The sequence below is a fragment of the Anas platyrhynchos genome, chromosome 3 (assembly GCF_047663525.1).
Source record: "Anas platyrhynchos isolate ZD024472 breed Pekin duck chromosome 3, IASCAAS_PekinDuck_T2T, whole genome shotgun sequence".
NCBI lineage: Eukaryota > Metazoa > Chordata > Aves > Anseriformes > Anatidae > Anas > Anas platyrhynchos.
Genome location: NC_092589.1, coordinates 35,743,667 through 35,768,679, shown reverse-complemented (window position 1 = coordinate 35,768,679; position 25,013 = coordinate 35,743,667). Strand labels below are relative to the sequence as shown.

The window sequence follows — 25,013 nt, the reverse complement described above, 5'->3', positions numbered from 1 at the left end:
TATGAGGACTCAACAAATAATTATTAATTACCTTATTTAGCAAATGCAACGGTGTACTGAGGGTTTGGCACTATCTTTTTTTTTTTTTTTTCACTCAGAGTATCCATTGACAGGTGACAGCTTTTTCTAATTATTTATTATCCAGTTATTTTCCCTTCGTTTCAATGGACCACTCACACTCTCACTTTATCTGCATTTTTTTTTATTTTTATTTCTTCAAACTATTCCTTAATTGGATGAGTTCAAAGCTACTTTTGGCACCAATACTATTATTTGCTGAGAGAAAGCTGGGTTGTTTCACATACTTTGGCAGTTTACTTTGAAATTCATTTTTCATGAGCATTTGTGCCAAGGAAACATGAGCATGTGCATTGAAAGTTAGCACAAAAAAAAAAGGGGTGTGAAGCATACATTTCTGGGATTTTTTTTTAAAGACTCGTTCTCCAGATCTGTAATTCAGAGTCATTCAAACTCCGAGGCATTATTTCATAATCAAATGAGAATCCCCGAAAAAAAATACTAGAAAGGCTATGAAGCGCCCCCAAAATATCCTTATCTTAAAATGAAGAGTAGAAAAAAATGAGACTCATGTCTCACTGTTTTTTTTATCACCACGCAGCTTCCTGGATCTGCAAACATCTCCTTGCCTTGTTTCCTTGCGCTGCTGCCAGCCTGCTTTGTGCAGATGGGGACAGTTTTACTTTCCCTCCTCAGTGTCAGCTCCTGCTTCTCCCCATGCCCTGGCAAAGGGGCTGCTCCTCCTGTCCTCCCAGTGCCACCCTCCTGCCTACAGACCCTATAGCCGTGCTGCCAGCACCCGCCATGGGAAGGATCACATCCTTCTCAATGAAGGGCTCATTGAATTAAAAATAAATAATAATTAATATAAAAATAATAATCATAAACTTGCTCACACCAGACACCTTTGTAAGGTCTTTCCCCATGCCATCATCTTTGGGAAGGACACCTCGGAGCGTGAAGCCCACGGTTTCTTGGCAAGCGTTGCCTTAGATTGGCTGGGGAGGAGGAATAAAAAAAAAAAAAAAAAAAAAAGCAGTTTCAGACTCTTCAGACTCGCGGCATCCTTACAAGAGAGGAGACAGGGTCCGGCAGGGTCCAAGGGAAAGGGAATTCCCCTGCCTTGCCTGGAGGATGCTTGTCAGGGAGTGATGCTGCCCTGTCCCTAACGCTGCCTTCCCTCTGCTGCCTTTCGGTACCGCTTTTCTCTGCCGCTGAGCACCGTTTACAATAGGAATAACTGCTTCGTAATTAGCGGCTATATCTATTAATTGCTTGTTTGTTAGAGCATGACTTCGCAGCCAGCCGCTCTCTGGGCCGTATCTCTCAATTACTGCTATTTTTCTTTTTTTTTTTTTTTTTCTTTAATTACATTTTTATCCAGGTAGCGACACGCTCGCGTTGCGAACCGCCGCCCGCCGGGAGATGCTTTCTTCGGGTGCCGGGGGGAAAGGGGGGGGGACACCACCGAGCCCCCACCCCAGCAGGCACAGGGCAGCACCCGCAGCCCTCCTGGAGGGGGGCACAAACTTCTCCTCGGCAAACCTTCCCCCCCCCACAAAAAAAAATCCAAGCCAGGAGGAGCCCCCCCGTCCCCATCCCCACCACCCCCGAGCCCCGTTCCCCAGCACCGGGCTTTGCTCAGCGCGCATCCCGCCCGGGGAGAAGCCGACCTTGCCGGGAGCATCCTGAGGATGGAGGGACCCGGGGCTGGCGGCTGATTTCTCCGCCCGGAGCGAGCCCCTTTTCCTCCCCAGCCCTGCGGTGTCGCCTCTAATTGGGCCGGGGCTCGGGGAGGCTCGGGGAATTGGGCAGGAGGCAGGGCTCTGCCGGAGCACGGCTGCTTTAATTGGCTCGGATTTTTTATTTATTTATTTATTTTTATTTTTTTTATTTATTTTTTATTTTTTTTTTAAACCGAAGGGGGAATGGAATGGTGAAGAGGGGAGGGGAAAAATAAATAAATAAATAAATAAATAATAATTGGAAAGCCAAAGGGGAAGGAAAACGCGGCGTGCTGGGCAGAGCTGGCAGGCAGGGCTGAGGCGAGCCCGGGGCTCGGTGCCCCCGGACGCCCCGTCGGGGGGGGCAGAGGAGCGGAGCCCCCCGGGGCTGCCAGGGGAGCGGGGACGCCGCCGGCAACTTCGTGCTGGGGACGGTCGCCTTTCGGGGCGAGCACCCGGCCGGGAGTCAGCCAACTTCTTGCAGCTCCTCCATCCTCCTCGGCGGCTCCCTTCCAGCTGCAGCCCCCGCTGCTTGCCCGGGGGGGCTCCGGCAGCCGTCGGGGGGGGAGCGGCGAGGATCTCCCCCCGGCTGCAAAGCGCCTGCGAGGCGGGAGGAGCCGGAGAGCAGCGGGGGAGAAGCAGCCGGCAGAGCCCTGCTCGCAACACCGGGGAAAGTTTTGAAGGGAGAAGGAGCTGGCAGGCTGGGGAGGAGGAGAGGAGAGCCGGGCTGAGCTGCTTGGCGCCTGCTGGGGCTGCTCCTCGCTCGCTTCTCCCTTCAGGCTGGCTGGGGCGATGCAGCGCAGCTGGGGGAGCTCCTGGGAGACGCTTTAAAAAAAAATAAATTAAAAAAAAAAATCCTGGATTTGATTAATTACAACAATCCCCTCCCCAGAAGATCTGGAGAAGAGGATACCTAGCCCTCCCTCCGCCTTTCAGCAGCTGGCTCCTCGCCCCCCTTCCTCCCCCCCCCCCATTTTTTTTTTCCTCTCTTTTTTTTCTCTCCACCTCCTTCTCCTTTCCCCCATTCGCTCGTGGGGCTGCGGCCAGAGCCTCGTCGGGAGGAGGGCGGGCGACGACTCTCCCAAGTTGGCCCCAGTTGGCAGCACTTCGGGCAACCCAGGACTCCGGGCAGCGCTCGTCGGCTCCCCCTGCACAAAGGAAACCCCTTCCCTGGGGGGGGGCAGCGCTGGGCTGGCCCGGACCCCGCTCCTGCTCCTGCCCCTGCGGGCTGCCCACTGCCCTGCTTCTTTTCCTGGGCATCCTCGAGCATCCTTGCGAAGGGAGAAGCGGCTCTCCGCTTTCCTACCCTCCCTGCCTCCTTCTCTTTTCCCATTCATTTTTTTTTTCTCTCTCTTTTTTTTTTTTTTTTTTTTTTTTCCTTTTTTTCTTGTTGCTTTTTAATTTTTATCCCCAGGCGGCTCTGGCGGGGGGGTCCCTTCCTCCGCCGGTGTCCGGAGCGGGGCGCATGGGGCGGCGTTTCGGGAGGTTTTCGCCCGCTCCTCGCTCCCCCGCCGGATGCTGCCTGGGCTCTTTTGGCTGTTTTTCTTCGCCGGCGATGAAGGCGCTGCCTTGAAGATGGAGATGATCTGTTTTTTATTCCTGTCTCTGGTGCCAGCCTACAGCAGGGGACAGGGGGTTTACGGTAAGGGGCGGCATCGCGGTGGCTGCTCGGAGGGAGGGAGGGAGGGGGGAGGCGAGGGCGCAGGGCGGCGGCGATGGGATCAAAGTTAAAAAGCACCTGCAGGAGAAAGTAAATGACGCTGCCAAAGCTCGCCGCAGCCCGAGCGGAGAGGTTTACGCAGCGAAAGGCTTCCCGGAGCCTGTGGCTTCTCCCTAATTCCTCCCCGTAACCCCCGGCCGCCCCGGGGAGGGGGGGACGCGATGCCGGCAGGGGTGGATGGATGCTGCCCCTTCCCCTGCACGGTGCCGGCACGGCTCGGCTCGGCTGCCCTCCGTGCTGCCCTGCCCCAAATCATCCCCCCCTCCCCGATCCCCAGGGCGACCCCCGCCGGGCTCCCCCCTCTCCCTGGGGGCTGCCCTTGCGCCCCGGTGAACTTTGCCCCGAGCTGATGTGGAGCTGCTTAGGGGTTATTTTGATTTTTATATTATTTCTCCGACCGTGGTGGTGCTTATTTCCCCCCCACCCCGTCTCGTTCAGAGGCAGGGTGGCAAATGGCAAGCCCAGTGCAGCAGAGGAGGGCGGGGGGCAGCGGCTGGGGACCCCCCGCGCCCCCTCCGAGCACCAGCCCTGGGTGGGATGCGCGTCAGCCAGCCCCCAGCCCCCTCTCTGAATTTCCAGCCTCTGCATTTCCAACGCACTGGGGAAAAAATAAATAAATAAAAGCAACCCCCAAGACTTGCCTCTCCTAACAAGCCGGCTTTATCTTGGCTTGCGACTCAGTTGTGCGTTGCTGTAAAGTCCTTCTGGAAGGCATGCCTCTGCCTCTAACAAGCCCGGCTCTCTGAGCTCTGAAGAGAGACCCCAGTGAGAGAAGCCAGCCCCCTCCTCCCCCTTTTTAACAGCACGCAGCCAGTCTCTTGTGTGAGCCCTGGCAAAGATCAGTTCAGTCTCCCTGGCTATGGGTAAGTCTTTGTAGGTCACTTTTTAATGATGGATTTCTTTAATGGGAACAATCCCTCCTTTCTCTTTGAAGGCTGGCATGTTAATTTGAGTTTAGGTCTGCTTTGTAAAATAACCATTTTTTAATGGAGGGGGTTTTGCTTCTTTTTCTCCTTCTTCCTCCTAGTACATTTTCTTGCAGTCCGCATGTCCAGAGGAAAATTGCAGGGAAATGAAGAGCAGAATGAGTTTGTGGTACAGAAACCTAGTCAAGGCAGGTTATTTAATCCTTTAAACCAGGCAATGTGTTTCTAGCTGAACTTTCTTAATTTTGCCTTAATGTGCTTGCAGCTGAGTAGCTGATGCTGTAGAACGGCCTCTTTGCTCAGGAGCGTAGCAAGAGGGACAGAGCTTACACCTGGTTTACCTAAATGTGCCTGAGGAGCCTGGCTGTTGTGGGCGTTTTCATTTACTTCCATGAACTTGCATTTGTTAGAGATGTTGCTGAATTAGATCCTCAGGGTAACTTACAGGTGGCTTTCTCTTTTTCTCTGAGAGGGACTGGAGAAGCAGTGTGCAAGAGAAAGCCCAGATAGACAGACGTGCACTAAAATGACGGCATCTCTGAGTCAAAATGGTACTACTCCCATCTATTCTCTTACTTAACTACGCAGAGGAGAAACCCGCTCTCTCCCTCCTCTCCCCTCCCCTACATCTCCCAACTATCTGTTGAGGCTGTCGGGAGTCTTTGCACGCAGCTGTCCTCGAGCGCAGCCCAGAGCAGCGTGCCGTGGAAGCAGCACACCACAAACTTCTGCGGTGACTAATAGTTTTCATTTTGTCTCTCCCAACCCTGCCTTCGGTCCCCCTATCTGCACTGATTTCGTGCTTTGTGCAGCCAGCGCTGTTTGGGTGGTAAATTGCTGTTATTGATGGCTCACGCAGGACTGGATTGATACCGTTGTGTTTGCGAGGATAACTAAAGCAGGATTAAAAATCAGCCCTACTGCCCCGCTGCTTTGTCTGAGATGCTAGCCTCTCACCGTAGCTTCGAGCTGATCACACTTAGGTGTTCTGTGCTGTGAATGTTGGCCTCGTGCGGCGCTTACCGTGGCACTTTTGGGAACTCAGGTGTCATGGTTCAGGTCCATTTTTCTGCTTTTGAGGATTCATGGTGATGGGAATAGGGGGAGGCGTGTATATTGGTCTATAAATATATTTTACTTTAGTAAATCTGCTAAGATTAAATCAGATTAAACTAGATAAAGTATCCATGTGATGTACTCTTTAAATAATACACCCACATGGATGCACACAAAAGACCTCTGTCTAGGAGAGTGGAGTTGCTGGAGAGGTTTATTGAGATGAATGGTATAAATAAAATGTGTGTAAGGGGGTTGCTGGGAAAGAAGCTTTCGCAGTGGAGGTGCGATTTAATTAGGAGTCAAGGTGCTTTTAGCCTGCTACCTGAAGAGGCTTGTTATATAAATTGGCATTTGTTGTAATGACTGAAGAGTGTCTGAAACCCTCTTCTCATTAGCTGATCCCATCCTTTCAGCCTTGTTTGCTGAAATAAGACAAAGCTGGCCTGACACGGGAGGCAGTTCAGCAGGCTTAGCCTCTCGTGGTGCCCCATTTCCCAAACTCTGTGTGCGCCTGTCAGTCCCGGTGCATTACTGCTGCCGGTCAAGATAAGGAGCAAGCAGTAACCAATTTATAGGAAACGTCATAATTTGGAGGGAGAGAAGAAAAGAGGTAAGGGGGAAAGGGGTCCTGACCTCCCATGTTTCAAGTTATCGGGGCTTAAATGCTATATATTAGACTGAAAGGGGAGGGTAGAGAGGGTTTCCAAAGGGAAGAGCACGCCTCTTGCTTCCTCGTCAGCCTTGCAGACTCCAGAACACACTTAGCTCTGATTCAGGGTGTGCCCAGGGCTGCTGCTTTGCTTACTCCATGTGTAGCCTATAATTAACATTTGGGGGGTGTCTGGCAGCTAGCCCAGTCCAGTCCAGATGATCAGCAGCAGCCTTTTTTTTGGGGCAGGATAAAAGAAAGCGGGCTGTTTTGTCCCCTGCCTCTCATAATTCACCTGCTGAAAAGGTGTCTGAGAAGCCTTTCAGGAATGGTCATGGCAGTGTGTGATGAGGGGCTGCAACAAGGCAAGGGATGGGGAATAAAAGCTTGGGCTGGGCAGCAGGCAAAACTGCCTGGCACAGACATCAGGAGGCTTGGATGGGCTGCGGTGCTTAAAACTGGTGCGATACTTAAAAGTGGTGTGAGTGAAGCACATACAGAGTAGTCCTGGCCTCTGAGTTTGGGGATAAATGGCCCCATAAAGCCCTTTCTTTAAAGAGACACCATCGCACTGAATCACCTGTGAGGTGCCGCTGCAGGCAGGCAGAAAATCTAGCGGGAGAATGTTTTCTTGTGCCTGCAACAGGGGAGTGTCATGGTAAAACATATCCTAGGTTTAGGCCATAAACATTCCCACTCTTTCATTTCATGTCCACATGACAAGATTTGTTTCCCGCTCCTCTTACCTGTGAAGTAAAAGCCTCTCCTCCTGGAGCTTTCAGTGCAGCATCGCCCAAGCGGGGTGTCTCAACTCACACATGTCACTTTGCTGCCTGTTTCAGGGGGAGCAGGCACACCCTAGTGTTAACCTTGAGCTTGGTGGCATGGATCTGTCCCCCTCCCCTGCCTCTCACTAGCTGTTTTGCCAGCAGGAGCCTGGTGCCAGACAAGGAGCTCCTCAGCTTCCTCGCTGTTATCCCAGTGCTCCCCGTGCCCTCTGAAATGAGTGAGAAAATTGCTGGCTGAGGCAGCAACGGAGCTGGCTCCTGTCAGCCCCTTCTTGGCTGATCCTGCCTGGGAAAGGGAATGTACGAGCACAGCAGTACTCCAGACATCTATGTACAAGTGTGTATATGCATCTTTTATGTATAAAATATATGCAGACACACATCCTCCCCTGTGGGCGCAGCCATTTCTCCTTGTTGTCCAGCCCTGAAATCTGTGGTGACTCACTGTAGCCTTTCCATCACAGGTGTTTTGTAACTGGAGGGCTACGCCTAAAGACTGCCCTGCTCCAACATTTGCATGGTTCTCTGGCAGCTCTTTAAGTCCAAGGCATCAAATTTGGCCAGCCCCGTGCTCCGGCATGTTTTGGCATCCTCCAGCTGTAGTGTGTCATACTCACCCTCCTGACACCAGAGCCTTTGTTTTTAGGTCAGGTCAGTAGCTTCACACACCAGATAAACCCTCAATTGACTTTAATATGCAGTACTAGAAAACTGACATTATCCTCTTGACAGGTTGTTTGCAACTTTGCTGGTAGAAGTCAAAATATTTCACTATAGGTGTCACCAGAAACCACCATCCTATGCTAATTTTTGTGGGAACATGAAGACAGATGTTGAATAATTTGACATGAGCAGCATAGCTTTTAAAATTATCACCATGTCAGCTTTGCACTGGATTTATCTTTTTTTTTTTTTCCTTCTTTTTAGTTATATATATTTCAGATGATTTTAAGAGATAGGGGAGGGAGATGCAGTAAGTGGCTCCCTGTAAGTGGAAGATGCAGCTGAGGATGGCCTTGGAGGTTTAATAGTCAGACAGCAATTCAGTAGTGGCAATGAGGGATGCTGTGCAGCTGGGACTGCTGTTCTTATTTTTAAATAACAAGACAGAGAGACTTCCATGCTGGAGACTCAGAGATCCTGTGACACTTCCCATCAGCCAGAAGCCTTAGTGTTTTGGCCATGTTTTGACTGGAGTTATTGCTGTTCTGCTTTCTGGAGTAGTGCGGTTTCAGGCTTCCACTCCCTCCCTTCATACACGCCGTGCTCTCTTGGTTCATTAAGCGTAGTTGATGCCTAAAAGTCTTGCCTGCACAGCTGTCACTTGTTTGGTGAGGGAAGGACTGAGGGGTAGGGCAAAAATTGCAGTGTGACCAATTTCCATGTGCTGGCGAAAGCAGTAGAGCCAGGTGTATTTCTACTAGTGAAAGGCTGCCTGGCGGGGTGTGCTCTGCTCCTCTGGTGGAAGTCTTCTGAACCCTACCTTCAAAAAGGTTTCTTTAGGTGGCATTAGGTAAGTCAGCAGCCTGTGTAGCTCTGCAGAGAGAGCTTAGTGGTGAAGTTCTCACCGTGATGGATAAGTGTTGGTGGGTTTTGTGCCGAGGGATTGCTGCGTTGTGCCCGCAGAGGGGGCTGTGTTCTGCTGTGGAGGAGCTGGGTGTTCTTGTGATGGGCTCCTTCCAGGCAAAAAACAGCGGAAAATATAATTTTGGTCTCAGAGATGCAGCAGGTACCCGCGGCTGGTAATACGCTGGGAGTGTCTTTAGACTATCCTGAGCAGCTGAGCTCTTATCAAAACTATTAAGAAAACTTTGTCTCTAATCTCAAGTAGTCAAGGTGGGCGCATCAAGTGCTCCCATCCCGGCCACCTTCTGCTACTCATCAGCTGCTGGCTTGAATTCAGACTGGGAAAATGTGCCAGCATCCCCCTGGCTTGTGGAGGAAGGATGAGAGGGCTGTAGGGTACCGGCACTGTGCAGCAGCAGGCAGATCAGGCAGGGCTCTGGGATCTACCAGAGACAGCGATGTGCTGTGAAGAGGTGGGAGAAGGGAGTGCGTGTTTCATGTCTCTGTGCCCGTGTTTAATGGTGAGATCTCTCCTCTGTCAGGATCCAAAGCACTCGCTTTGAAAAGGAAAGAAAGCTTTCATCTGCCCTTTACTTGGGGGAAAGGGTTGAAGGAACAACAGAGGCTTATTTTTATAGCCAAGCGCTAGCTCAGTGTTTAAAAGAAGAAATTAAATGTGTGATACCCCATGGAGCTGGTGATCAAAAACCGCTGCATTAAAGATCTGGGAAAGAACTTGAGAACTGGAGCCAGGAAAGGGAAATCCCGGGCATCTCTGATCGTGGTGCAGCAAAAGCAGAGCCAGGAAGAGCTTTTACCAACAGGTCAGCCGGGCCACGACCTGTTTGAAGGCCGAGCTATCAGGCCAACACTGGGGCTTTTCTTGGAGCAGAAGCTCCTGCCCCCTGCCCATGGAAAGGCAGCCCACAGGTCTCAGCCCAGCTGTGCCACATCTGGACAAGGGGATGGGGACGGGGCTCATCTAGCAGGGGGGCACAGGGCACATCTGGGTGGCAGGACTGTGCCCGGCAGGGGGAGGTATTCCAGCACCTGGGGGTGCCACAGCTTCGCTGAAAGATAAGCTGCTGGAGATGGACCACTGGGGAATGACCCCAAAGACATGTGTGGGGGCTGTTTTCTGGCATGGACACCGCAGCCACCCGTGTGGGCTTGGGGAAAGGGCAGCCCCGTGCTCCCCCTGGCTCTGTCCAGCGAGAGCAGTGCCCGGGTCGGAGCTGCTCCTTCCCTTTTGTCAGCACTGGCTGCTCGCTTGCTTCTTTACAAATATCATTTATTTTAGGGTCTGAAACTCTGTCACACAGTGTCCAAGCAGTTCATGATCCTATTTTTCTTTTCCCTTCCAGGAGTATCTCATTGTCAATTTCCCATAAAAGATCATATAATAAATAAGTGCAGGCATCTTAAACCCTGAGTTAGCTTTTCAACCATTGTCTCCATCTCTTTTTTATTTAATGTACTTAGGTGATCATGGGTTATGTGTTTTTTTGTTTGTTTCTTTTCTTTCTTTTTTTTTTTTTAAAAAACAAACAAACAAACAACAGGGTTAGAAGAATCTGAACAGTTATGAGGGAAGAGCGATCCTCATGCACGGCTTTCCTCTGGCAGGAGGAAAAAAGACAACAGCAAGGTGGCAGCTGGCTAGCGGTGCCCCTGATGCACCCGGGTGCTATGGTGTTGCCACAAGGCAGCAGAGCTGAGGGTGCCCCAGCAGAGGCTTGTATTGATGCTCATACATCAGATTTGGCTCTTGGGAAAGTGTGACTTAGGGCTTGGCTCACTGCAATGTTATCTCCTGAGTATCGTGGCTGCCTACAGGGAGCTCTTTGTGCAGCAGTGCGTTGGCTACGTGATATCTCAGGTCAGCTTCTGATCAGTGATACTGTAAGTTTTAATGCCTAAATACTCTGGTCCAGGTGAAGGGAGATGCCCAAAGTAAACAGGGAACTGGTAAAATACTACTGAACACAAATGATTATTTCTTTAATTTTCCTGCATGTTTTTCTAGACTAGGCACCAGCATATGCTTGTATGACTGCATCCCCAAAATCTTGGGAGCTTTATGGTCTCATAATGTGTAAACTCCTACGAGGAAGACGTTCCTTTTGTACACTCCCGTGGAGCACGCTGTGTTCTCAGCATTGTGTTAGTAATGAGCAGCAGGGCAGACGAAGTTATACATCTCAGTGGCTGCAGATGGGGCAGATGAAGTTATACATCTCAGTGGCTGCAGATGAGGCAGGACAGCCGTGGTGGCAGAATGGCCTGGTGGTTCAGTGTCACCTCTGCTGTCCTGTGAGCAGGTCACGGCTCGACCGGGCTGCAGACCTGCAAGGAGGGGAGGGAACAAGGGTTTCAAGCAGCAAGCATGGATCTATCTGGTCAGCCTCTCACTTTCCTGTTGCTCCTCTTGCTCGTGCTGCAAATCACTCGTGGAGGTGCTGTTGGCTGCTATCCTGCTGTACCTCGCATAAGGGAGATCCCACGATGTACCAAAAAATCTGCCTGTGATGTGTTGGCTGATGGTGTCTCCGCTGCAGATTGTAGCACAGGAAAAATGGTGTGCAGACACTTCTTCTGGGTTTTATGGAAGTGGAAATGATGGCAGGGTGAGGGTAGCAATTGACATAGGTGCAGTAAGGGCTGTAATTTCTGAAGAAAAATTAGCGCGTGTTGCATAAAGAACCAATATAACACTGAAAGCTAAAGTCAAGCTGTGAGAAAAGCTTTAGGATGTCTGCAGGTGGACATTTAAAACAAGAGGAGATGCTTGCTGTTGCTGCTCCAGTTTCAGAAGGAAATGGTCCTTCACTAATTGGCGCAAATTGTTTTAAGATAAATGTGGATGGGGACTCTTCTGCATCTCTTGTGTGCCTTCATGATGAAACAAAAAGGGAAAAGAAATGTGATTCAGACAGATGTTTGAGAAACGTGGCAAAATGGCTTTTGCTTACAGACACTGTTGGAGTTACTGGTGTTTGTTCTATGCCTGTCGTGGTGGGTAAAGGCACGTGTAGAATTACAGGGTGAAGGATGACTGTCTCTTGCTAGTTTAATAAATTGATTATTCCAACTCAGAGCATCCCTTGAAATAGTGGGGATGTGAGAAATCAAGGCTCACAAAAACAACCTGACCTCAGCAGGAGACAGCTGGGGATGTGTGACTGAACTCCCCGGCCAGGCAAGTGCACACATTTAGGGTGTTAAGTGCTCCAGACCAGCTGAAAGCTTCCTCTGTGGTTGTTAGACCCTGAAAATCATCTCAGAGCACATGAGTAGGATTTCGTGTGAGTTCAGGTGTTTCCCGTCACTGTAATATCTATGAACTTCCACCTTTACGTGGCCCCTGTTGCCTACAGTTATTCCACTCTGCCTGTGGGGAAATGAGACAGAGACTAAGTGATTTGTCCTTGGCAGAAAAGAGAATCGAACACCAGCAAAGTTTTAAACATCCTTTTCTATCCGGTAAAGTGCAGCTGGTATTAAGTGCAATCCCCGTGGCTGACAGATGCAAGGTAAATACATCCCCAAGAAGGAATAAGCCATTAAGAACAGGTATCTCAGAATTAAGCTTTTTTTTTAAAATTATTTATTTATTTTTAATTAAAAATGACATAACCATGTTTGTTTTCCAATACCAATTTAGCTCATCTTTGTTCACTTGTAAAGATTTATTTGGGGATATCTTTTAGGGTGTACCAGAAGCTGAGTCTTACTGTACAGCACTGGGGTGTAAAGAGGGAAACCTTTCAGGCATGGGTACATACGTGTCTCTCTTCTGCTCCAGTCTGCTGGTGGCTTGGAAAATTGCTCTGAGGGAAGTGCAAAGATTAGTTGTGGAATATGTTGATTCATTTGGCAGCAATTTAAATTATTTTGCACTTGATCAAAGCATCAAAGAATTGAATTGTATATACATTAAAAGCTGTTCTCATGAATGGGTGAGGCTAAATAACTTTTTGGCACCAAAGGGAAGGACAAAAACACTGACTATGCCACGAAGGAGTAGAGATTTAGGAAAGGGAAAATAGCAGGGGACAGTATCATAGGTGTGTTACTGGAGGCAGTCTCTGGACCAGAGAAGTAATGGTAATGAGGTCGGAGTTGTGGTTCCAAAGAGGGGCTGGATGCCAGAGCAGTGTGCAGCTTTGAAGAAGGGAAGTCTGAATATTCCAAGAAGTTTTATTATTTTAATTATATGCTAAGTCTGTATTATTGTTTTTCTCACAAGTACAAAGATAGGAAGAAGAAATCTCCAGTGTTTGTTTCCCAAATGCTAACAAAGGCTGAAAGGAATTAGTGAGAGTGACTTTTTTTTTTTTTTTCTTTTGAAAAAGAGATTTTCCTATTATATTTAGAGCAATCAAAATTTACAAGTGATTTTTTGAGAAGGGGATAATCATGATTAGTGATCAAACAGTTGCTGAATAAGACAACTTTATCTCTGGCAATGGGGAATCAGAAGAGGGCAGTGGTGTTAGCTGCACATTGGGAAAATCCCCGTGGTAAGGTGGTGTGAAAGAGGGGGCCTTGCACTACCTCCACAAAAGAGAAATGCTTAGATACTGGGTAGGAGCTTCCCCATGCTATGAGACAGAGGGATTAGGGGAATGCCTTTGCAAGCACGTTGACTTGAGGTACGTGTATGCTGTGCCTGAGCAAAAGTGGGACTGTATCCTGTGGGCAAGCTCCTGAGCCAGCCTTAAATGAGCTGTTTCAGCTGCTGGTCACAGTGCAGCACTAACAGCATGGAGCCCGGTCTCGCTCACGATCCAGCTGTTGCTGCAAAACCCTCTCAGGATGCTGCACAGCATGCAGAGCCCCTTGCATCTGAGGTCACCGAATGCTGGGCTCAGCTCCTCGATGAAAATGTTGAGGACACCTGCACCAGGTTAATGCTTGCTTTTGGGTTGCAGAGCAAACAAATATGCTCAAGTCCCGCCTGAGCAACCGGGTGGAGATCCTATAAACCCAGCTTTGTCGTGGGGTGTAGTTTGGAGCTCGAGGCTGTAGCAGCTTTGCTAGCGCACTCCAGTGATTGCTAACTCTGGCAAGACAAATGCCACAGTTGTTCTTGCTCTGTGGTATCTGTCAAGCAAGTAGAGCTTGCAATGTGAGAGTGCAAGTTGCCTTAATGCAGCTTGCTGTTGTGAAAGTAAAGCTCTGGGCAACAGGTCTAAAATTAATCTTTAATTTTGATTTTTTTTTTTTTTTTTTTACTTGAAAAGCTATTCTTGAATAGCTCCCTGCAAAGACAAGCCCTGCATTTAACTGTGATTAAGTTTCTAAATTGTTTTTCAAAATGGGATAGTCGAGCTCCTGAAGCACATAGCTGCATCTGAAGACGTTCCCCATAGTAACTAAGCTCCAGCTTTGGTTAAAATAGTGCGATAATAGTTTGTTTTCTGGTTGGTCTAATGATACAGCAGATCAGGACTTTCATCCTTATTCCTGCAGAAAAATGAAATAGACAGTAGAGAATGACTGTTTACTATGATGTTCATGATTAATACCATAAATCTTTCATGTGGGGATGCTGGGTGAAATGAATGAGTATTATCACAATAAATTGAAAGGAGCAGTTTGCTACATGTTCGTGTTTGGTAATCAGGCTTGAAACATGATGTAAAAGAAGAAATTAGCCAAAGTTTACGGTGGCTATCAAAGCTCAAAAGCACTCTGTGGCATTTGCTAAGCCTTGGCAAATATGACATGCTGATTTTTGCAGATCACAATGAGCATATGTACCTACTTGTGGCTGATGGTTATTCCAAGTGGCCAGCAGTAGTGTGTGCGCTATTTGACAAACGGTTCTGCTTCTCGGATTATTATGGAGACATTTCAAAGTATGTTTGCAGCATATGGCTTGCTTAAGAAGATCGTTTTAGATAAGAGACATTCGGTAAGACACAGTAAATCAGCTGCTTATCACTCCGCTTCTGAGGGGTCAGCAGGGCATTTTGTACAGACACTTAAAAGAGCAGCAGAGAGAAATGAGGAGCGAGGCCCTCAACGTGGCATTGCAAACTTTTCTTTCCTTGCGTAGGTCAGCAGTACCAAGCAACAGGCAGAACAGCTCTAGCAGAGCTAATAATAAACAGGGTTTTAATTTAAGAATTGCATTCAATTATTTCAAAGCAAGTCTAGAAGCAGAGACTGAGGAGGCTGGGGAAAGGAAACCTCAGTGTGAGCTGTTTGCTTGTTAGGCCTAAATAAAAGCTTTGCAGAAGAAGGAGGCAGGGGAAGGTGCTAAAAAGTACCAGGATCTGTGATGTGCTTGTTGAGGTAGACAGGGAAATGAGAAGGAAATGTGTCTAGCTATTGCTAGATTTAAAAAGAGAGAGAAGAAATTGATGCTGTTGACGGTGTGTAAATTCTAGGAGTGAGAATATTTCTCTCTTTCATTGCCCTCATGATAATACCCGTGACATTGTTGCTGTTCAAAATGAAGGATTGGAAGAGCAAGTGAGAAGTGCCGTCTCCGATAGGCGGGAGCCTTGCTGAAACAGGCTCACAGATCTCCCGGAGGGCGAGAGCTGTTATATTAGGGTCAGGGAAAAGGGGGCTGCTCTTAGCACCACCGCCCCCAACAAGAAACGGGAGGATATAATGCAGATTGTGCATATATTCTCTTATACTCATTTTTTTTTCCTTTTTTTTCTTTATTTTTAAGGCTCTTGATGCTTTGTGACAGAGAAGAGCTGTTGTTTATAGGTAAACAGTACAGCTAACACTGAGGCTGGAGCCTCAATCCCAGGATGCTACAGAATAGGCAAGAGCTTGTAATTTACAGGCTCATTTGCAGAGCCTCTTCTGATTTTTTTTCACCTTTTTTTTTCTCCATTTTTTTCTTATCTAGCTAAAGTCATTGTAATTAGTCTTTGAGGCATATTTTTCTGATTACATTTTTGTTGATACAAGCTCTTATTTCTTACACGGGTTTTGTCACACCTGCTTGCCTTACTGGTACAGTGAGCTTTCTACTTGTTAGCTAAGAAGGAAACGATGCAGCTATGGAGGTATGAGCAGGCAGCCATTGTGCTTTCAGCATTGCCATCAGGAAAAAAAAAAAAAATGTTGGCCAAATTCACTTCAGCATCTTACTGTTTGGCTGGGAAGAATGATTGTGCTTCTTCAGCTTCTCTGTGAAAGCAGAAGTTAGAAGGAAAAATAAAATCTTAGAGGAACTACTGGGTATCGCTTTCCTGGCTACATTTTTTTGGCTCTGCTGTGCTACTCATGTAGATGGTGTTTTAATTCTAAGTGAGGGGAGTTGAATCTAGATGAGCTGTTCCTCTGGTAAAAATGCTGGCCTGAAATGCTGCACATAATGGCTTGGATCCTGTCTCTGTCAATCTTCCTTTCTGATTTTTTTCAAGACATCAATGGAAGCCAAGCATGTTAAAATAAATAAAATAAGCCTTAAAACAAACCACAGAAGATGCCATGTCTGTTAGTTTCTCCTGGTCTTCTGCTTGTGCGAATTGAAGGTGGTGCCATTTGTCTGCCTCGCATGTTTTGAAAATAAAGCTGGTGGTTTCAGTGAGGTGTTTCCATCTGGACGAGGAGGGTGGGCACAGACAGGCAACATGAGTTCCTGTGTGGTAGCTGAATTTTTCAGTGATGTGATACCCACCCCCTTCACCTTCTCCCCCATCAGCATTAAATACTTGACTCAAGCCTCTTGTAGTCTTGTGGCAGTTTCCACTCCGATGCCTTGGTGAGCATCCTTTCATTGATGGCTGGTTGCTGTGGTCACTGTGCTGCTGCCACTCTCAAGCAGCTCCTGAGCTGCCTTCAGCAAGATGCTGCTGGAGAACCCATGTGTGATCTAAGTGCAGAAAATCCCTGTGTGTGAACCTGCTTCATAAAACGGGAGGACGCTTGCTTTGTGCAGAGTGCAATGCCTCAGGGCTCAGGCTAGCCACATAAAATGCTTCTACGGAGCCAAGCTTTGTAGCCAGGGGTTTCTGGATCTATTGTCTGATAGGATGGCTTCTTTATGGGAATTCCTCATTTCTCTGGGCATGGAAAATGTCCCAGTACTTTAGTTTTAAAATCCACCGCTATGGATGATTTAGATTATGCTCCTGTTTATTCCAGACTGGGATAATTCCTATTATACTAGAAGTATAGTTCAACTCTCAGCAAGTCATGCCTCTGTTTTCATTGCTTAATCTTGGAATGATGGGAAAAACAATCTTTCTTATCCCAAACATCTGTCTTTTTTGTCCAGTATGTGATATTATTTGTGCACCCTTTCCTAGAGTCTGCAAAACTGTCACTCTAAGTGAATTTGGGGTAGCGTGCCTTAGCTTTTCAGCAGGATCGTTGTGTTAGCTACAGAAAGGGAAAAATTCTTCTTTTCCTTAATTGCATTATACTTGGCTGAGACCATTTTTCCTTGCCTTCGTCACCTACATTTATTCCCTAGCTCTTCTGGTGGCCTTAAAAAGTACAGTTAGAAGGAAGGGACATAAATAGAGCTAGTGTTCAGGATCTCACTCAGGTTTGGAGATGTGTGCCTCGTGGTGGGGAGTCTTTGTTCCTTTGTCCCGCTGTCTTCCCACTGCCTCCTCTCTTTCATTGGTTCCTGGTGTTTCACCTTCAGAATCGTAGCTGCATTCACTTTGCTTAAAATAATATTTGTTTGAATAGTAAAAGCTGTATTAAGGGAATGTGTTATCAGCTTAGTTTAGATACACACGTTGGCTCTGTGAGAGACAGCTTTGCAAAGAAAGTCCAACTCTGTTCTTTTGCACATCAAATGAGTGTGCAATTAAATTCCTGCAAGAGGTCTGCAACTGAAGAAAGCCCTTTTCTCCCGCTTGCTGGCATGCAAATGCCCAAATGCTGCTGCGGCTGCTTCACTAGGAGTTGCTGTTGCAAGGGAAAACCAAGTGGCATTGAAATCGTGCCAGTGATACCTTTATACTGAGCTATAACACTGAAGGCAAACAGCAGCTGGAAGCTTGGTTTGATCTTTCTGTATGAATAAGATTAAGTAGCAGGCATGGTGCTGGTGAGAGCTACTTTCCTGAGCCCTTTTCACAAAGCTTTTGAGCAGGTTTGGAGAAGTGCAGAATAACTTCAGCTCCTACTGAAGGAATGGTGACCCAAGAGCTTGACACTGCTTAGCCCGTGTCCCTTATTATTGGGGTATTGTGTTATTGGTGTAATTTCCCTGGTTATTGGGTATTGGTCCACCTCAAAGTGTTTGTGTGTGTGTGACTTGGCTAGCTGAGCTTTTGAAGTCTCCATTTGGGAAGGCTGATATTTGCAACTTGACTCTTGTGATTTTTAATCTGGGTGGCTGACTGTTACTGAGTTATACTGGTGGCATGTGGCACTTGAGGGGGAGCTTCCCAAGCCCCTGGGGGATGTCCCCTCAGGTATTGCCATGCAAGGCAGTCTGCTGTCCTTCTCCATGTCCCGTATTTATGGACTGTCTGTGCTGCCTTGGACCCTCTAGCACCGGCTCTCTTTGGGGACGGATGGCAGTGGTACAGCATTTTCTTACCCTCCCTCTTCTTCTTTCTTTGGTCTTTATTTTCTGAACACAGAGAAGATGAATTTTTCTGTTATATCCATATCTTCCCTTTCCTTCCTGGTAATATTTATCTGAATATTTGTACATATTTGGTATTGAAAGTATCATCCTACTGTGGTGAGAACCTAGCCTGGTCGTCAACAGGGATCAGGGAGTTTGGATCCAAAGGGCAGCTCTTGGGGACTGTGTGAGACCTGCTGTAAGCTGAGGCAGGGCAGACAGGCCTTAGGGCTGCTTCTGCAGCAGCGCTAACCATCTCTGCTCTTGCATTTGCTTTTCTGATCTGAATGGTCATCACTGTTTCTGTTGTAAAAGCAAGAGTGAACTTTCAGTGAACTTTCATTTTCCCTGTCAAGTAGCTTTTGGGATTCCCAGTGCTCCCTCAGTCTGCTTTCCTTTCTGCTTAGAGTCACCTTGCTAGCCTCACCATTTTCTGTGGCCAAATGTGTGTAGCTTCACACATGTGAATTCTGCACATGATATCCCTAAATTCCTCGAAGCAAGGGTTGAGGAACAGACCTTCTTTCCTTCTTCCTTTTCCATTTGCATCCTTTTCTAAGGTATTCTTACCCTGAACTTTCACTTTCAATCTGCCTTTCAGCTCTTCTGCGGGTTTCATTGACTGGACATTCCTGCCTTCTCTGGTCCAGTGTGTGGTGCTCAGGCAAGCACCTGAGGATGGGTGGCTGTGCTGACTTCACAGGCTGGATTTGCTATTAACTTGCCAGAGTAAATAGAAAAAATAATAATAATAATATAAAAAAAAGGTGTTTTAAGTAGAATAGGAGCTTGTGCTTGGGAAATGAAGGGCTGATGCAGGGTGTTCTACTCTGCAGGTGAGATATGAATGCTTGCCCTATTATGTCCTCAAAAGTCTTATGCTGAGCAGTCTTATGCAATAAATATATCTAGAAGTTTGGAACCAGTTTTGATAAAGCCATGGTTACAAACCACCTCTGGTTAGAGATGAGGCCAAATAAATGGTTAAAGTATGTTCTTGTCAGCTCTTGTGGAATCACAGACATTACTAATACCTCTACTTTTGTGGTTTTTTAATTACCTTTTTCTTGAGCAGATACTTTCCCAGATAATTAATCCATTTTTCCATCACCCTTTAGGAAGAAAAGCTGGTTTGGGTATGCTGCTGCTCGTGTATTTCTGGGTTAATGTGTCTCTGGGAGTGCTACCCTTCCTGGTATGAGTGCCAGTTGGGCCAGACTGCTCCTCAGCCCAGTGCTGGCATTGAAAGGAAGCCACAACTCAGATTCTCCATGTTCCAGGGTGTAATAACCTCTAGGCAGAATAACCTGGCACTAAATTCCCTAGGGTGGAGAAAGGAAGCAGTCCCCTCGTGATTCTGTGTGCTTATCGTATGCATTGCTGCTGGATCAGTGTTTTCTGGCTTCCTCAAGTAATTTTTCAGGAAGTGTGGGGAAAAAAATAAAAAAATAAAAAACAAACAAACAGAACTTCTACAGTGTCTGGGGATAATTAGGTTGAACAGAGGTAAGTACAGCCTGTTTTGTACCAAAGACAAGGGATTCATGCAACTCTTTTCACTTAAATTGTAGAGTGACCTTTCTTTCTTTCCTTCCCGTCCCTCGGGAGCATGTCCCCTTTCATTGCTGGTCTGCTCATCTTCTCCAGTACTTGGTGGCTCTCCCCCAGGAGCATGCATGCCCACAGCCTGCAGCAGTGAGGTGCCTTAGGTGAGCAGTATGGCTGTAGGCTTTGGAACAAGTGCATTTGGGGAAAACTGCTTTTGTGTCTCTGATAATCTGTTAGGTTCCCCTGGAATCCCTGCCTGGGGAAAGCTGTGACATTTTGCATTGTTTTGGGAGCTCTGTGACCACCTTCCCAGAAGCTCTTTCTGGGTTTTATGGTCTTCAAAGGGAAATGGTACAGTAACTCCATAATGGTGGAGAACAACACTATATAAAGAAGGGAGAAGGAAATCTACATTTTTTTTTTTAAGGAAAAAAAAAATCTCTACAGATCTCTTGTTGTTTGTTTTGGGACTGAGTTTACATCTAATCTCTGGCATCTTTCCATTCCTTGTACTTTTTTTTTTTTTTTTTCTCCTCTTCCCCTGGGAGATGCTAAGGCCTGGGGATTTAAGTCAACACCAAAGTAATTGTAATTGAGGATTTAGTCTGAATCGTGGTGAAAGGACTGACAGAAATTCCTATAGTCTGGACTGCAGCCCAGTTTAGAGGTCTTAAACCATAAAATCCTTTGCTCATCTCTATCAACTCCTGTACTAATGGCCCAAAGCTTTAAAAAACAGAACCAAACAAAAGGAAATGAAACATAAATTATCAATAAATGAAATATTCATGACATCAGTGATTTTGTTATTTTACCTTGCTTCTACATCTTTACATTGAAACCGGTTAGCTTAAGATGTGTGTCTCTTTATATTTTCATGTATTTATTATTATTATTACTGTGGTGGTATGATGTCTCTTCCCTGCTGGAGGAGACAAAGGCACAGACCAAACCCCCTCTCCTTTGTGGTGCCAGTCTAATCCAGTCTTGCCTTGGTAACTTCAGAGAATAACTGAGGTTGGAAGGGACCTCTGGAAGCCATCTGGCCCAGCTGTCTGCTCCAAGCAGGGCTGGTCTGGGGTTAGAGCCAACTTTGAAGTTAAAGCAGATTGCTCAGGACCTAGTTCAATTGAATTCTGAGCATCTCCAAGGGTGGAGGGAGGTTCCATAAGCTCTTCAGGCACTTCTACTGTCATTTGACCAACCTCGGTGTGAAATATATATATATAATTATTTTTATTATTATTTTAATTGGCTAATGGGAATTTTCTGTGTTGCAACCTGTGGTTTTTGGCATTCTTCTCACCATGCACCTCTGGGGAGAGGCTGGCTCTTTCTTTATCTCCTCATTAAGTAATATCAACACCTCCTTTGTCCTGAGACGTGTGTGAACAAAAACATTTTTCTCAGCTTTCTTCATACACCATGTGCTCCCCCTGCCTGACCTTCACGATGGTCTTGCACTGGACTTGATCCAAGATTAAGTGGCACTTTGTGGAAGAAACCAGGAAAGATATTTTCTTCAGTGAGGTGCTTCCTGCTATGCGGTGCTTATAGAAAGGATTTCTTCGTGACATATCCTACTCTTTAAAGATTGTTGGTTAATACTACTTTAATTAGCACACTCTTGATGAAGCCTGCCGTGAAGACAAGCAGAGAAACTGAAGATACATGGGTAGACGTTTCTATATATTCCCATTATATGCAATGTGATCTCTGGTAATAACCATATTTCGTATCCTTCTGCAAGCATAACAAAAAGATTAAACATGCATTGGGTTAGAGATGGTGGAAAATGTCAATAAATCCATTGACCACACACCAGAGGAAGAAAAACCTCTGCTTAAATGTGTGTATATATGTGCGTACATATTTAATGTACTATACACATATTTTGCAGGGTGTTGGTTGAGGTACCCAGCTCCAGTTTGCTTGATTAGAAAGCAAAGGGTGTTCAGCAGATGTCCTGTGCTGTGCACCTTGTCAGCGTAAGGCAGTTGTGTCCCCAGGGTGTAGCAACAAATGAGTAGCTCAGAAGAAAGATGTGCAGTTTCTCAGGGATGCTTTGTAAAGGCAACGTCAGGTCCCGCTCAGGCTGTTTAGTTCGAAGCCACTTGCGGTGAGCTAATGTGGCAGGGGCACCTCATCTCACGTCGGATGCTCTGGGGTTTCTTTGCACTTTGAGTTCTCCATAGGCACCCGGTTGGTGGCTTTGCTTCACAGCGTGAAGCGCTGGAGCAGGAAGCTGGAGATTCAGTTTTGCTTTCTCTCTTCATTTGACACAATTGTAGGTGGCACGGGGAGTGGGATGCTGGGGTAGGAAGAAGAAGAAATTATTTTACTCCCACTGAATTTTATCTGGGCAATGTGCCCTATCTGAACAGTTGGTTTGGTAGCTATTTTTTTTTCTAATGTGCTCAGTATCTGTTCTTTTTCTCTGTCTCTTCCCCTCTTGTAGGGCCATTTCCAGATTAGAACGAAATAGGCTTTTAACGAGCAAAAAGAGATTGGGAAGATGGGAAGTCTTTGTGTTCAGCTGCCAAAAACACAGCACTGAATTGGTGTGAAAGGCATCCCCTTTGCTGGTTGCCTTGCTGGTGAAGTCTTTCAAGGAACAAAGATGGCTTCAAGGGTCTGTCTCACCCTCAGTGCACCTGAAATCTAGCCCAAGTGCAGTTGCACATCTCTCTTGCTACCAATATCTGAGTGAAAGGACTCTGATCCTTTTTTTATTATTATTATTACTTTTCTTGTTATTTTTTATTTATAATGTGGAAACCTCATTGCTGACCTCCTGGGTTTTCTGAGAGGGAGAATGTAGCCAGTCCCTGCTCGTGCTTTGCAGGTCCCCTGCATTGTTTTTTTTTTGGGGGGGGTGGGCTATGTATCTGTGTGCAAATCTCAGTGCCGCTACTGAGCTGACTCCTCCGAGGGAGTGGCAGTGCTGCAGCTTCACTAGAAAATATTAATGCATGTAAACATTTTTTTCTAAAGGCATTACATCTTCCTGCACGTACTTTATTATATTCCCACAAATCTGACTAGATGTGATAGATAGGTAACCAGGGAGCAAGGCTGGGGAAGCGTGCTAGAGAGGGAAGGAGGGAAAAGGGAACGAAATAAACACAAACCTGCTGTAATTCAAAACAAGGCAAAATCAGATTGTGTGCTTTGGCTAATTTTCTTATTCAGGTATTGATCCAATGGCTGCTCCAGAGTCTATTAGCAGTCAGCCAGTGAAAATATTTCCCATCGGGGGCTCTGACCTGAGACGGGGGTGAATCTATAGCAATTTGTTCAAACAGAGGAAAGCTTTTTCCTCTGATTTGTATTCCAATTTGCACAGTATACAGAGGGGGGCCCTGTCGTGGGGGTTTGTGGGTTGGTGCTTGTCAAGTGGGAATCAAGCTCGAGCCAGGTAACTTGGCTGAACAAAATGTCTGATTAAACTCTGAGCCGGGCACCCTCCTTCTGTCTCGTTGGGTTGTCTGGGTGTTATCTACAGAAGGCTGGCATGTCAAGGGGAACAGAGCAGCCCTTGGCATCCCCTTGGCAGGGAGGAGGCATGGCCTTGCCCTGTCAAAGCTGCCCCAGGGAGGAGAGGAGGTCTTCTCCTAGGAGGAGGACTTCTTGTGCCATTATAGCATATGTGCACATACAAAGGCATTCCCCTATATCTTACTACATTTTCATGCTAAGGTCTAAGGGACCAACCTGACAGCAGTCCTGGAGTTTGAAGTCCTCTTTTACTGCAGTTGAGGCCACTTAAATCTGCCTGCCCCGAAGGACAAGTTGTGCAGGAAAGGGGTAAATTTTTTCCCTCCATGCAGGCTCTTAGAGAGAGGGCAGAAGCAAAGGCAGTCTTCCTCCTGCCTACACCTTCCTTCCGTGCACTGTCAGTACTGGTGGAGCAACAGGTTTCCTTTGGGGATGGCTGGTGTTCTCCACCAGTGGATTTCAGCCTGGACCAACTGGGCTCACAAGTGGCTTGGCCCTGATTTTCCTCACTGGAGAAGACCAGCATGGGAGCTGCTTCTCTCGAGTGAAGAGCCCACAGTAGGAGTTCCTGATTCTGATTCTTTCAGGAGAAAGAATCCTGGATCCTGATTCTTTCTTGGGGTCTTCCAAAAGTCACCTAATAACAAGCTTTGGTTCCCAGCTTTCCCCCATAGCTATGCTGAGGGTGCCCTAAGGACATTGAGCTCCCCTTCTTACTCCTCCCAGCCTTACATTATTATTTCAGAAGTAATCCAGATAGGAAATAATCTCAGCACCCCTTAAATCCAGTGCTTGCAGCTATCACAAGCCACCAAAATTCTCAATGGCAGTGAAAAAAATGACAAGGTTAGCAAAGCTTGTGGTTTCCAGTGTCTGTTGGGTCACCAGCAGGTCTAACACCAGCTGCTCCCCGCTGGCCTCCAGGTCTGGGGTTGAGCCCATTTGTCTTGGTAATGGGGCAGATGTAAAGTCATAGCTGGAGAGGTGAAGAGCTCATTAGGTAAGCCCAGGTTCATACATGGCAGTGTGCTCTCTGTCTCTGAGAAAGCCACTAAAGTCAGGGTTGTGACTTGAAATACATCGCTTTGACAGACATTAGTACTAGAGGAGGTCTCTAAACATCATCTGACTGATATCTATACGGCATACATTGGGCTTGCATGTTAACCAGTGATACCATGCTGCCTGTTTTTCATGACTTGCCCAAATATAGAACTCTAAAGTGGAAAAATCCCTCATGTAAAGAAGGCAAGGGAGAAAAAACTTCCTTTATATAAAAGCAAAGGGTGGGGGGAGTAATAGGATGGATTTCTTCTCCTAATGCTGCTTTTAGCCTTTAAAATTGGCTGGAATTCTCCTCAGCCTTGTTATACCTGCTTTAATTTAGTGATGGTCATAGAGGGAGAGGGGCTAGAAAGGAAGAAATAAATAAGCACCTTAAATCTTAAGTCTGATCAATTTCTAACCTGCAAGCTTATTTTTGACTTGGCAGTAACTTTCAGGGAACTGGCCTGGATCCTAGGGAGTGCAGTAAGTCTAGCTTTGAGAAAGAGTGTGAAAGTTTATGAGATTTTTAAAGCAGCCAAACAGAGGTCCCTGCAGTCAATGACATGAGGAGAGCGTGTGTGGGAGCGACAACAACATCATTTTGCAATATTTAGGAGAGAATTTGGAGTGTGCTTTTGCTGCTTTTATGGTTAGCAGAGGGCTTGTTAGGGTGCTGCTGGAGGGAGGCACAGTGCAGGGCAGGCTCCTCCATGCGAGTCACCAGCTCCTGAAGAAGGGGACCCCAAGCCTCCTGCCCACCTCCTTCCCCAGGGAAGGAGAGCCCCCTTCCTTCAGCCTGCAGCATCACTTCTGGACAGCAGGCAGAGCACGTGCTGTGCTGGACTGCCCGAGCAAAGCAGACTAGAGGGGGGCAATTAAAATCCGAGGTGCCATTTGCTTGA

At 46.9% G+C, this 25,013-nt stretch overlaps 2 protein-coding genes across 5 annotated transcripts in view; one reads left to right on the top strand and one right to left on the bottom strand.

The window, feature by feature from the left end:
- Positions 1-81: 81 nt before the first annotated feature.
- Positions 82-3,002, bottom strand: LOC113843157 (uncharacterized). Its single transcript, XM_027454017.3, has 2 exons — positions 2,748-3,002; positions 82-2,567 (listed from the first exon to the last, which is right to left on the bottom strand). Exons 1-2 carry the CDS (start codon positions 3,000-3,002, stop codon positions 1,920-1,922), a joined length of 903 nt encoding a protein of 300 aa, XP_027309818.2. The 3' UTR covers positions 82-1,919.
- A 254-nt stretch (positions 3,003-3,256) lies between these two features.
- Positions 3,257-25,013, top strand: part of MDGA1 (MAM domain containing glycosylphosphatidylinositol anchor 1) — a 140,066-nt gene continuing 118,309 nt past the window's right edge. For 2 of the 4 annotated variants that reach the window (XM_027454015.3, XM_027454014.3), the window contains exon 1: positions 3,257-3,384. In XM_027454015.3, coding sequence (XP_027309816.2) covers positions 3,258-3,384 — 127 coding nt within the window. In that variant the 5' untranslated portion in view covers position 3,257. Of the gene's footprint in view, positions 3,385-4,182; positions 4,326-11,834; positions 11,984-25,013 lie in introns of those variants that run through there. The other 2 variants (XM_013108791.5, XM_072035701.1) reach the window with 2 other exon arrangements.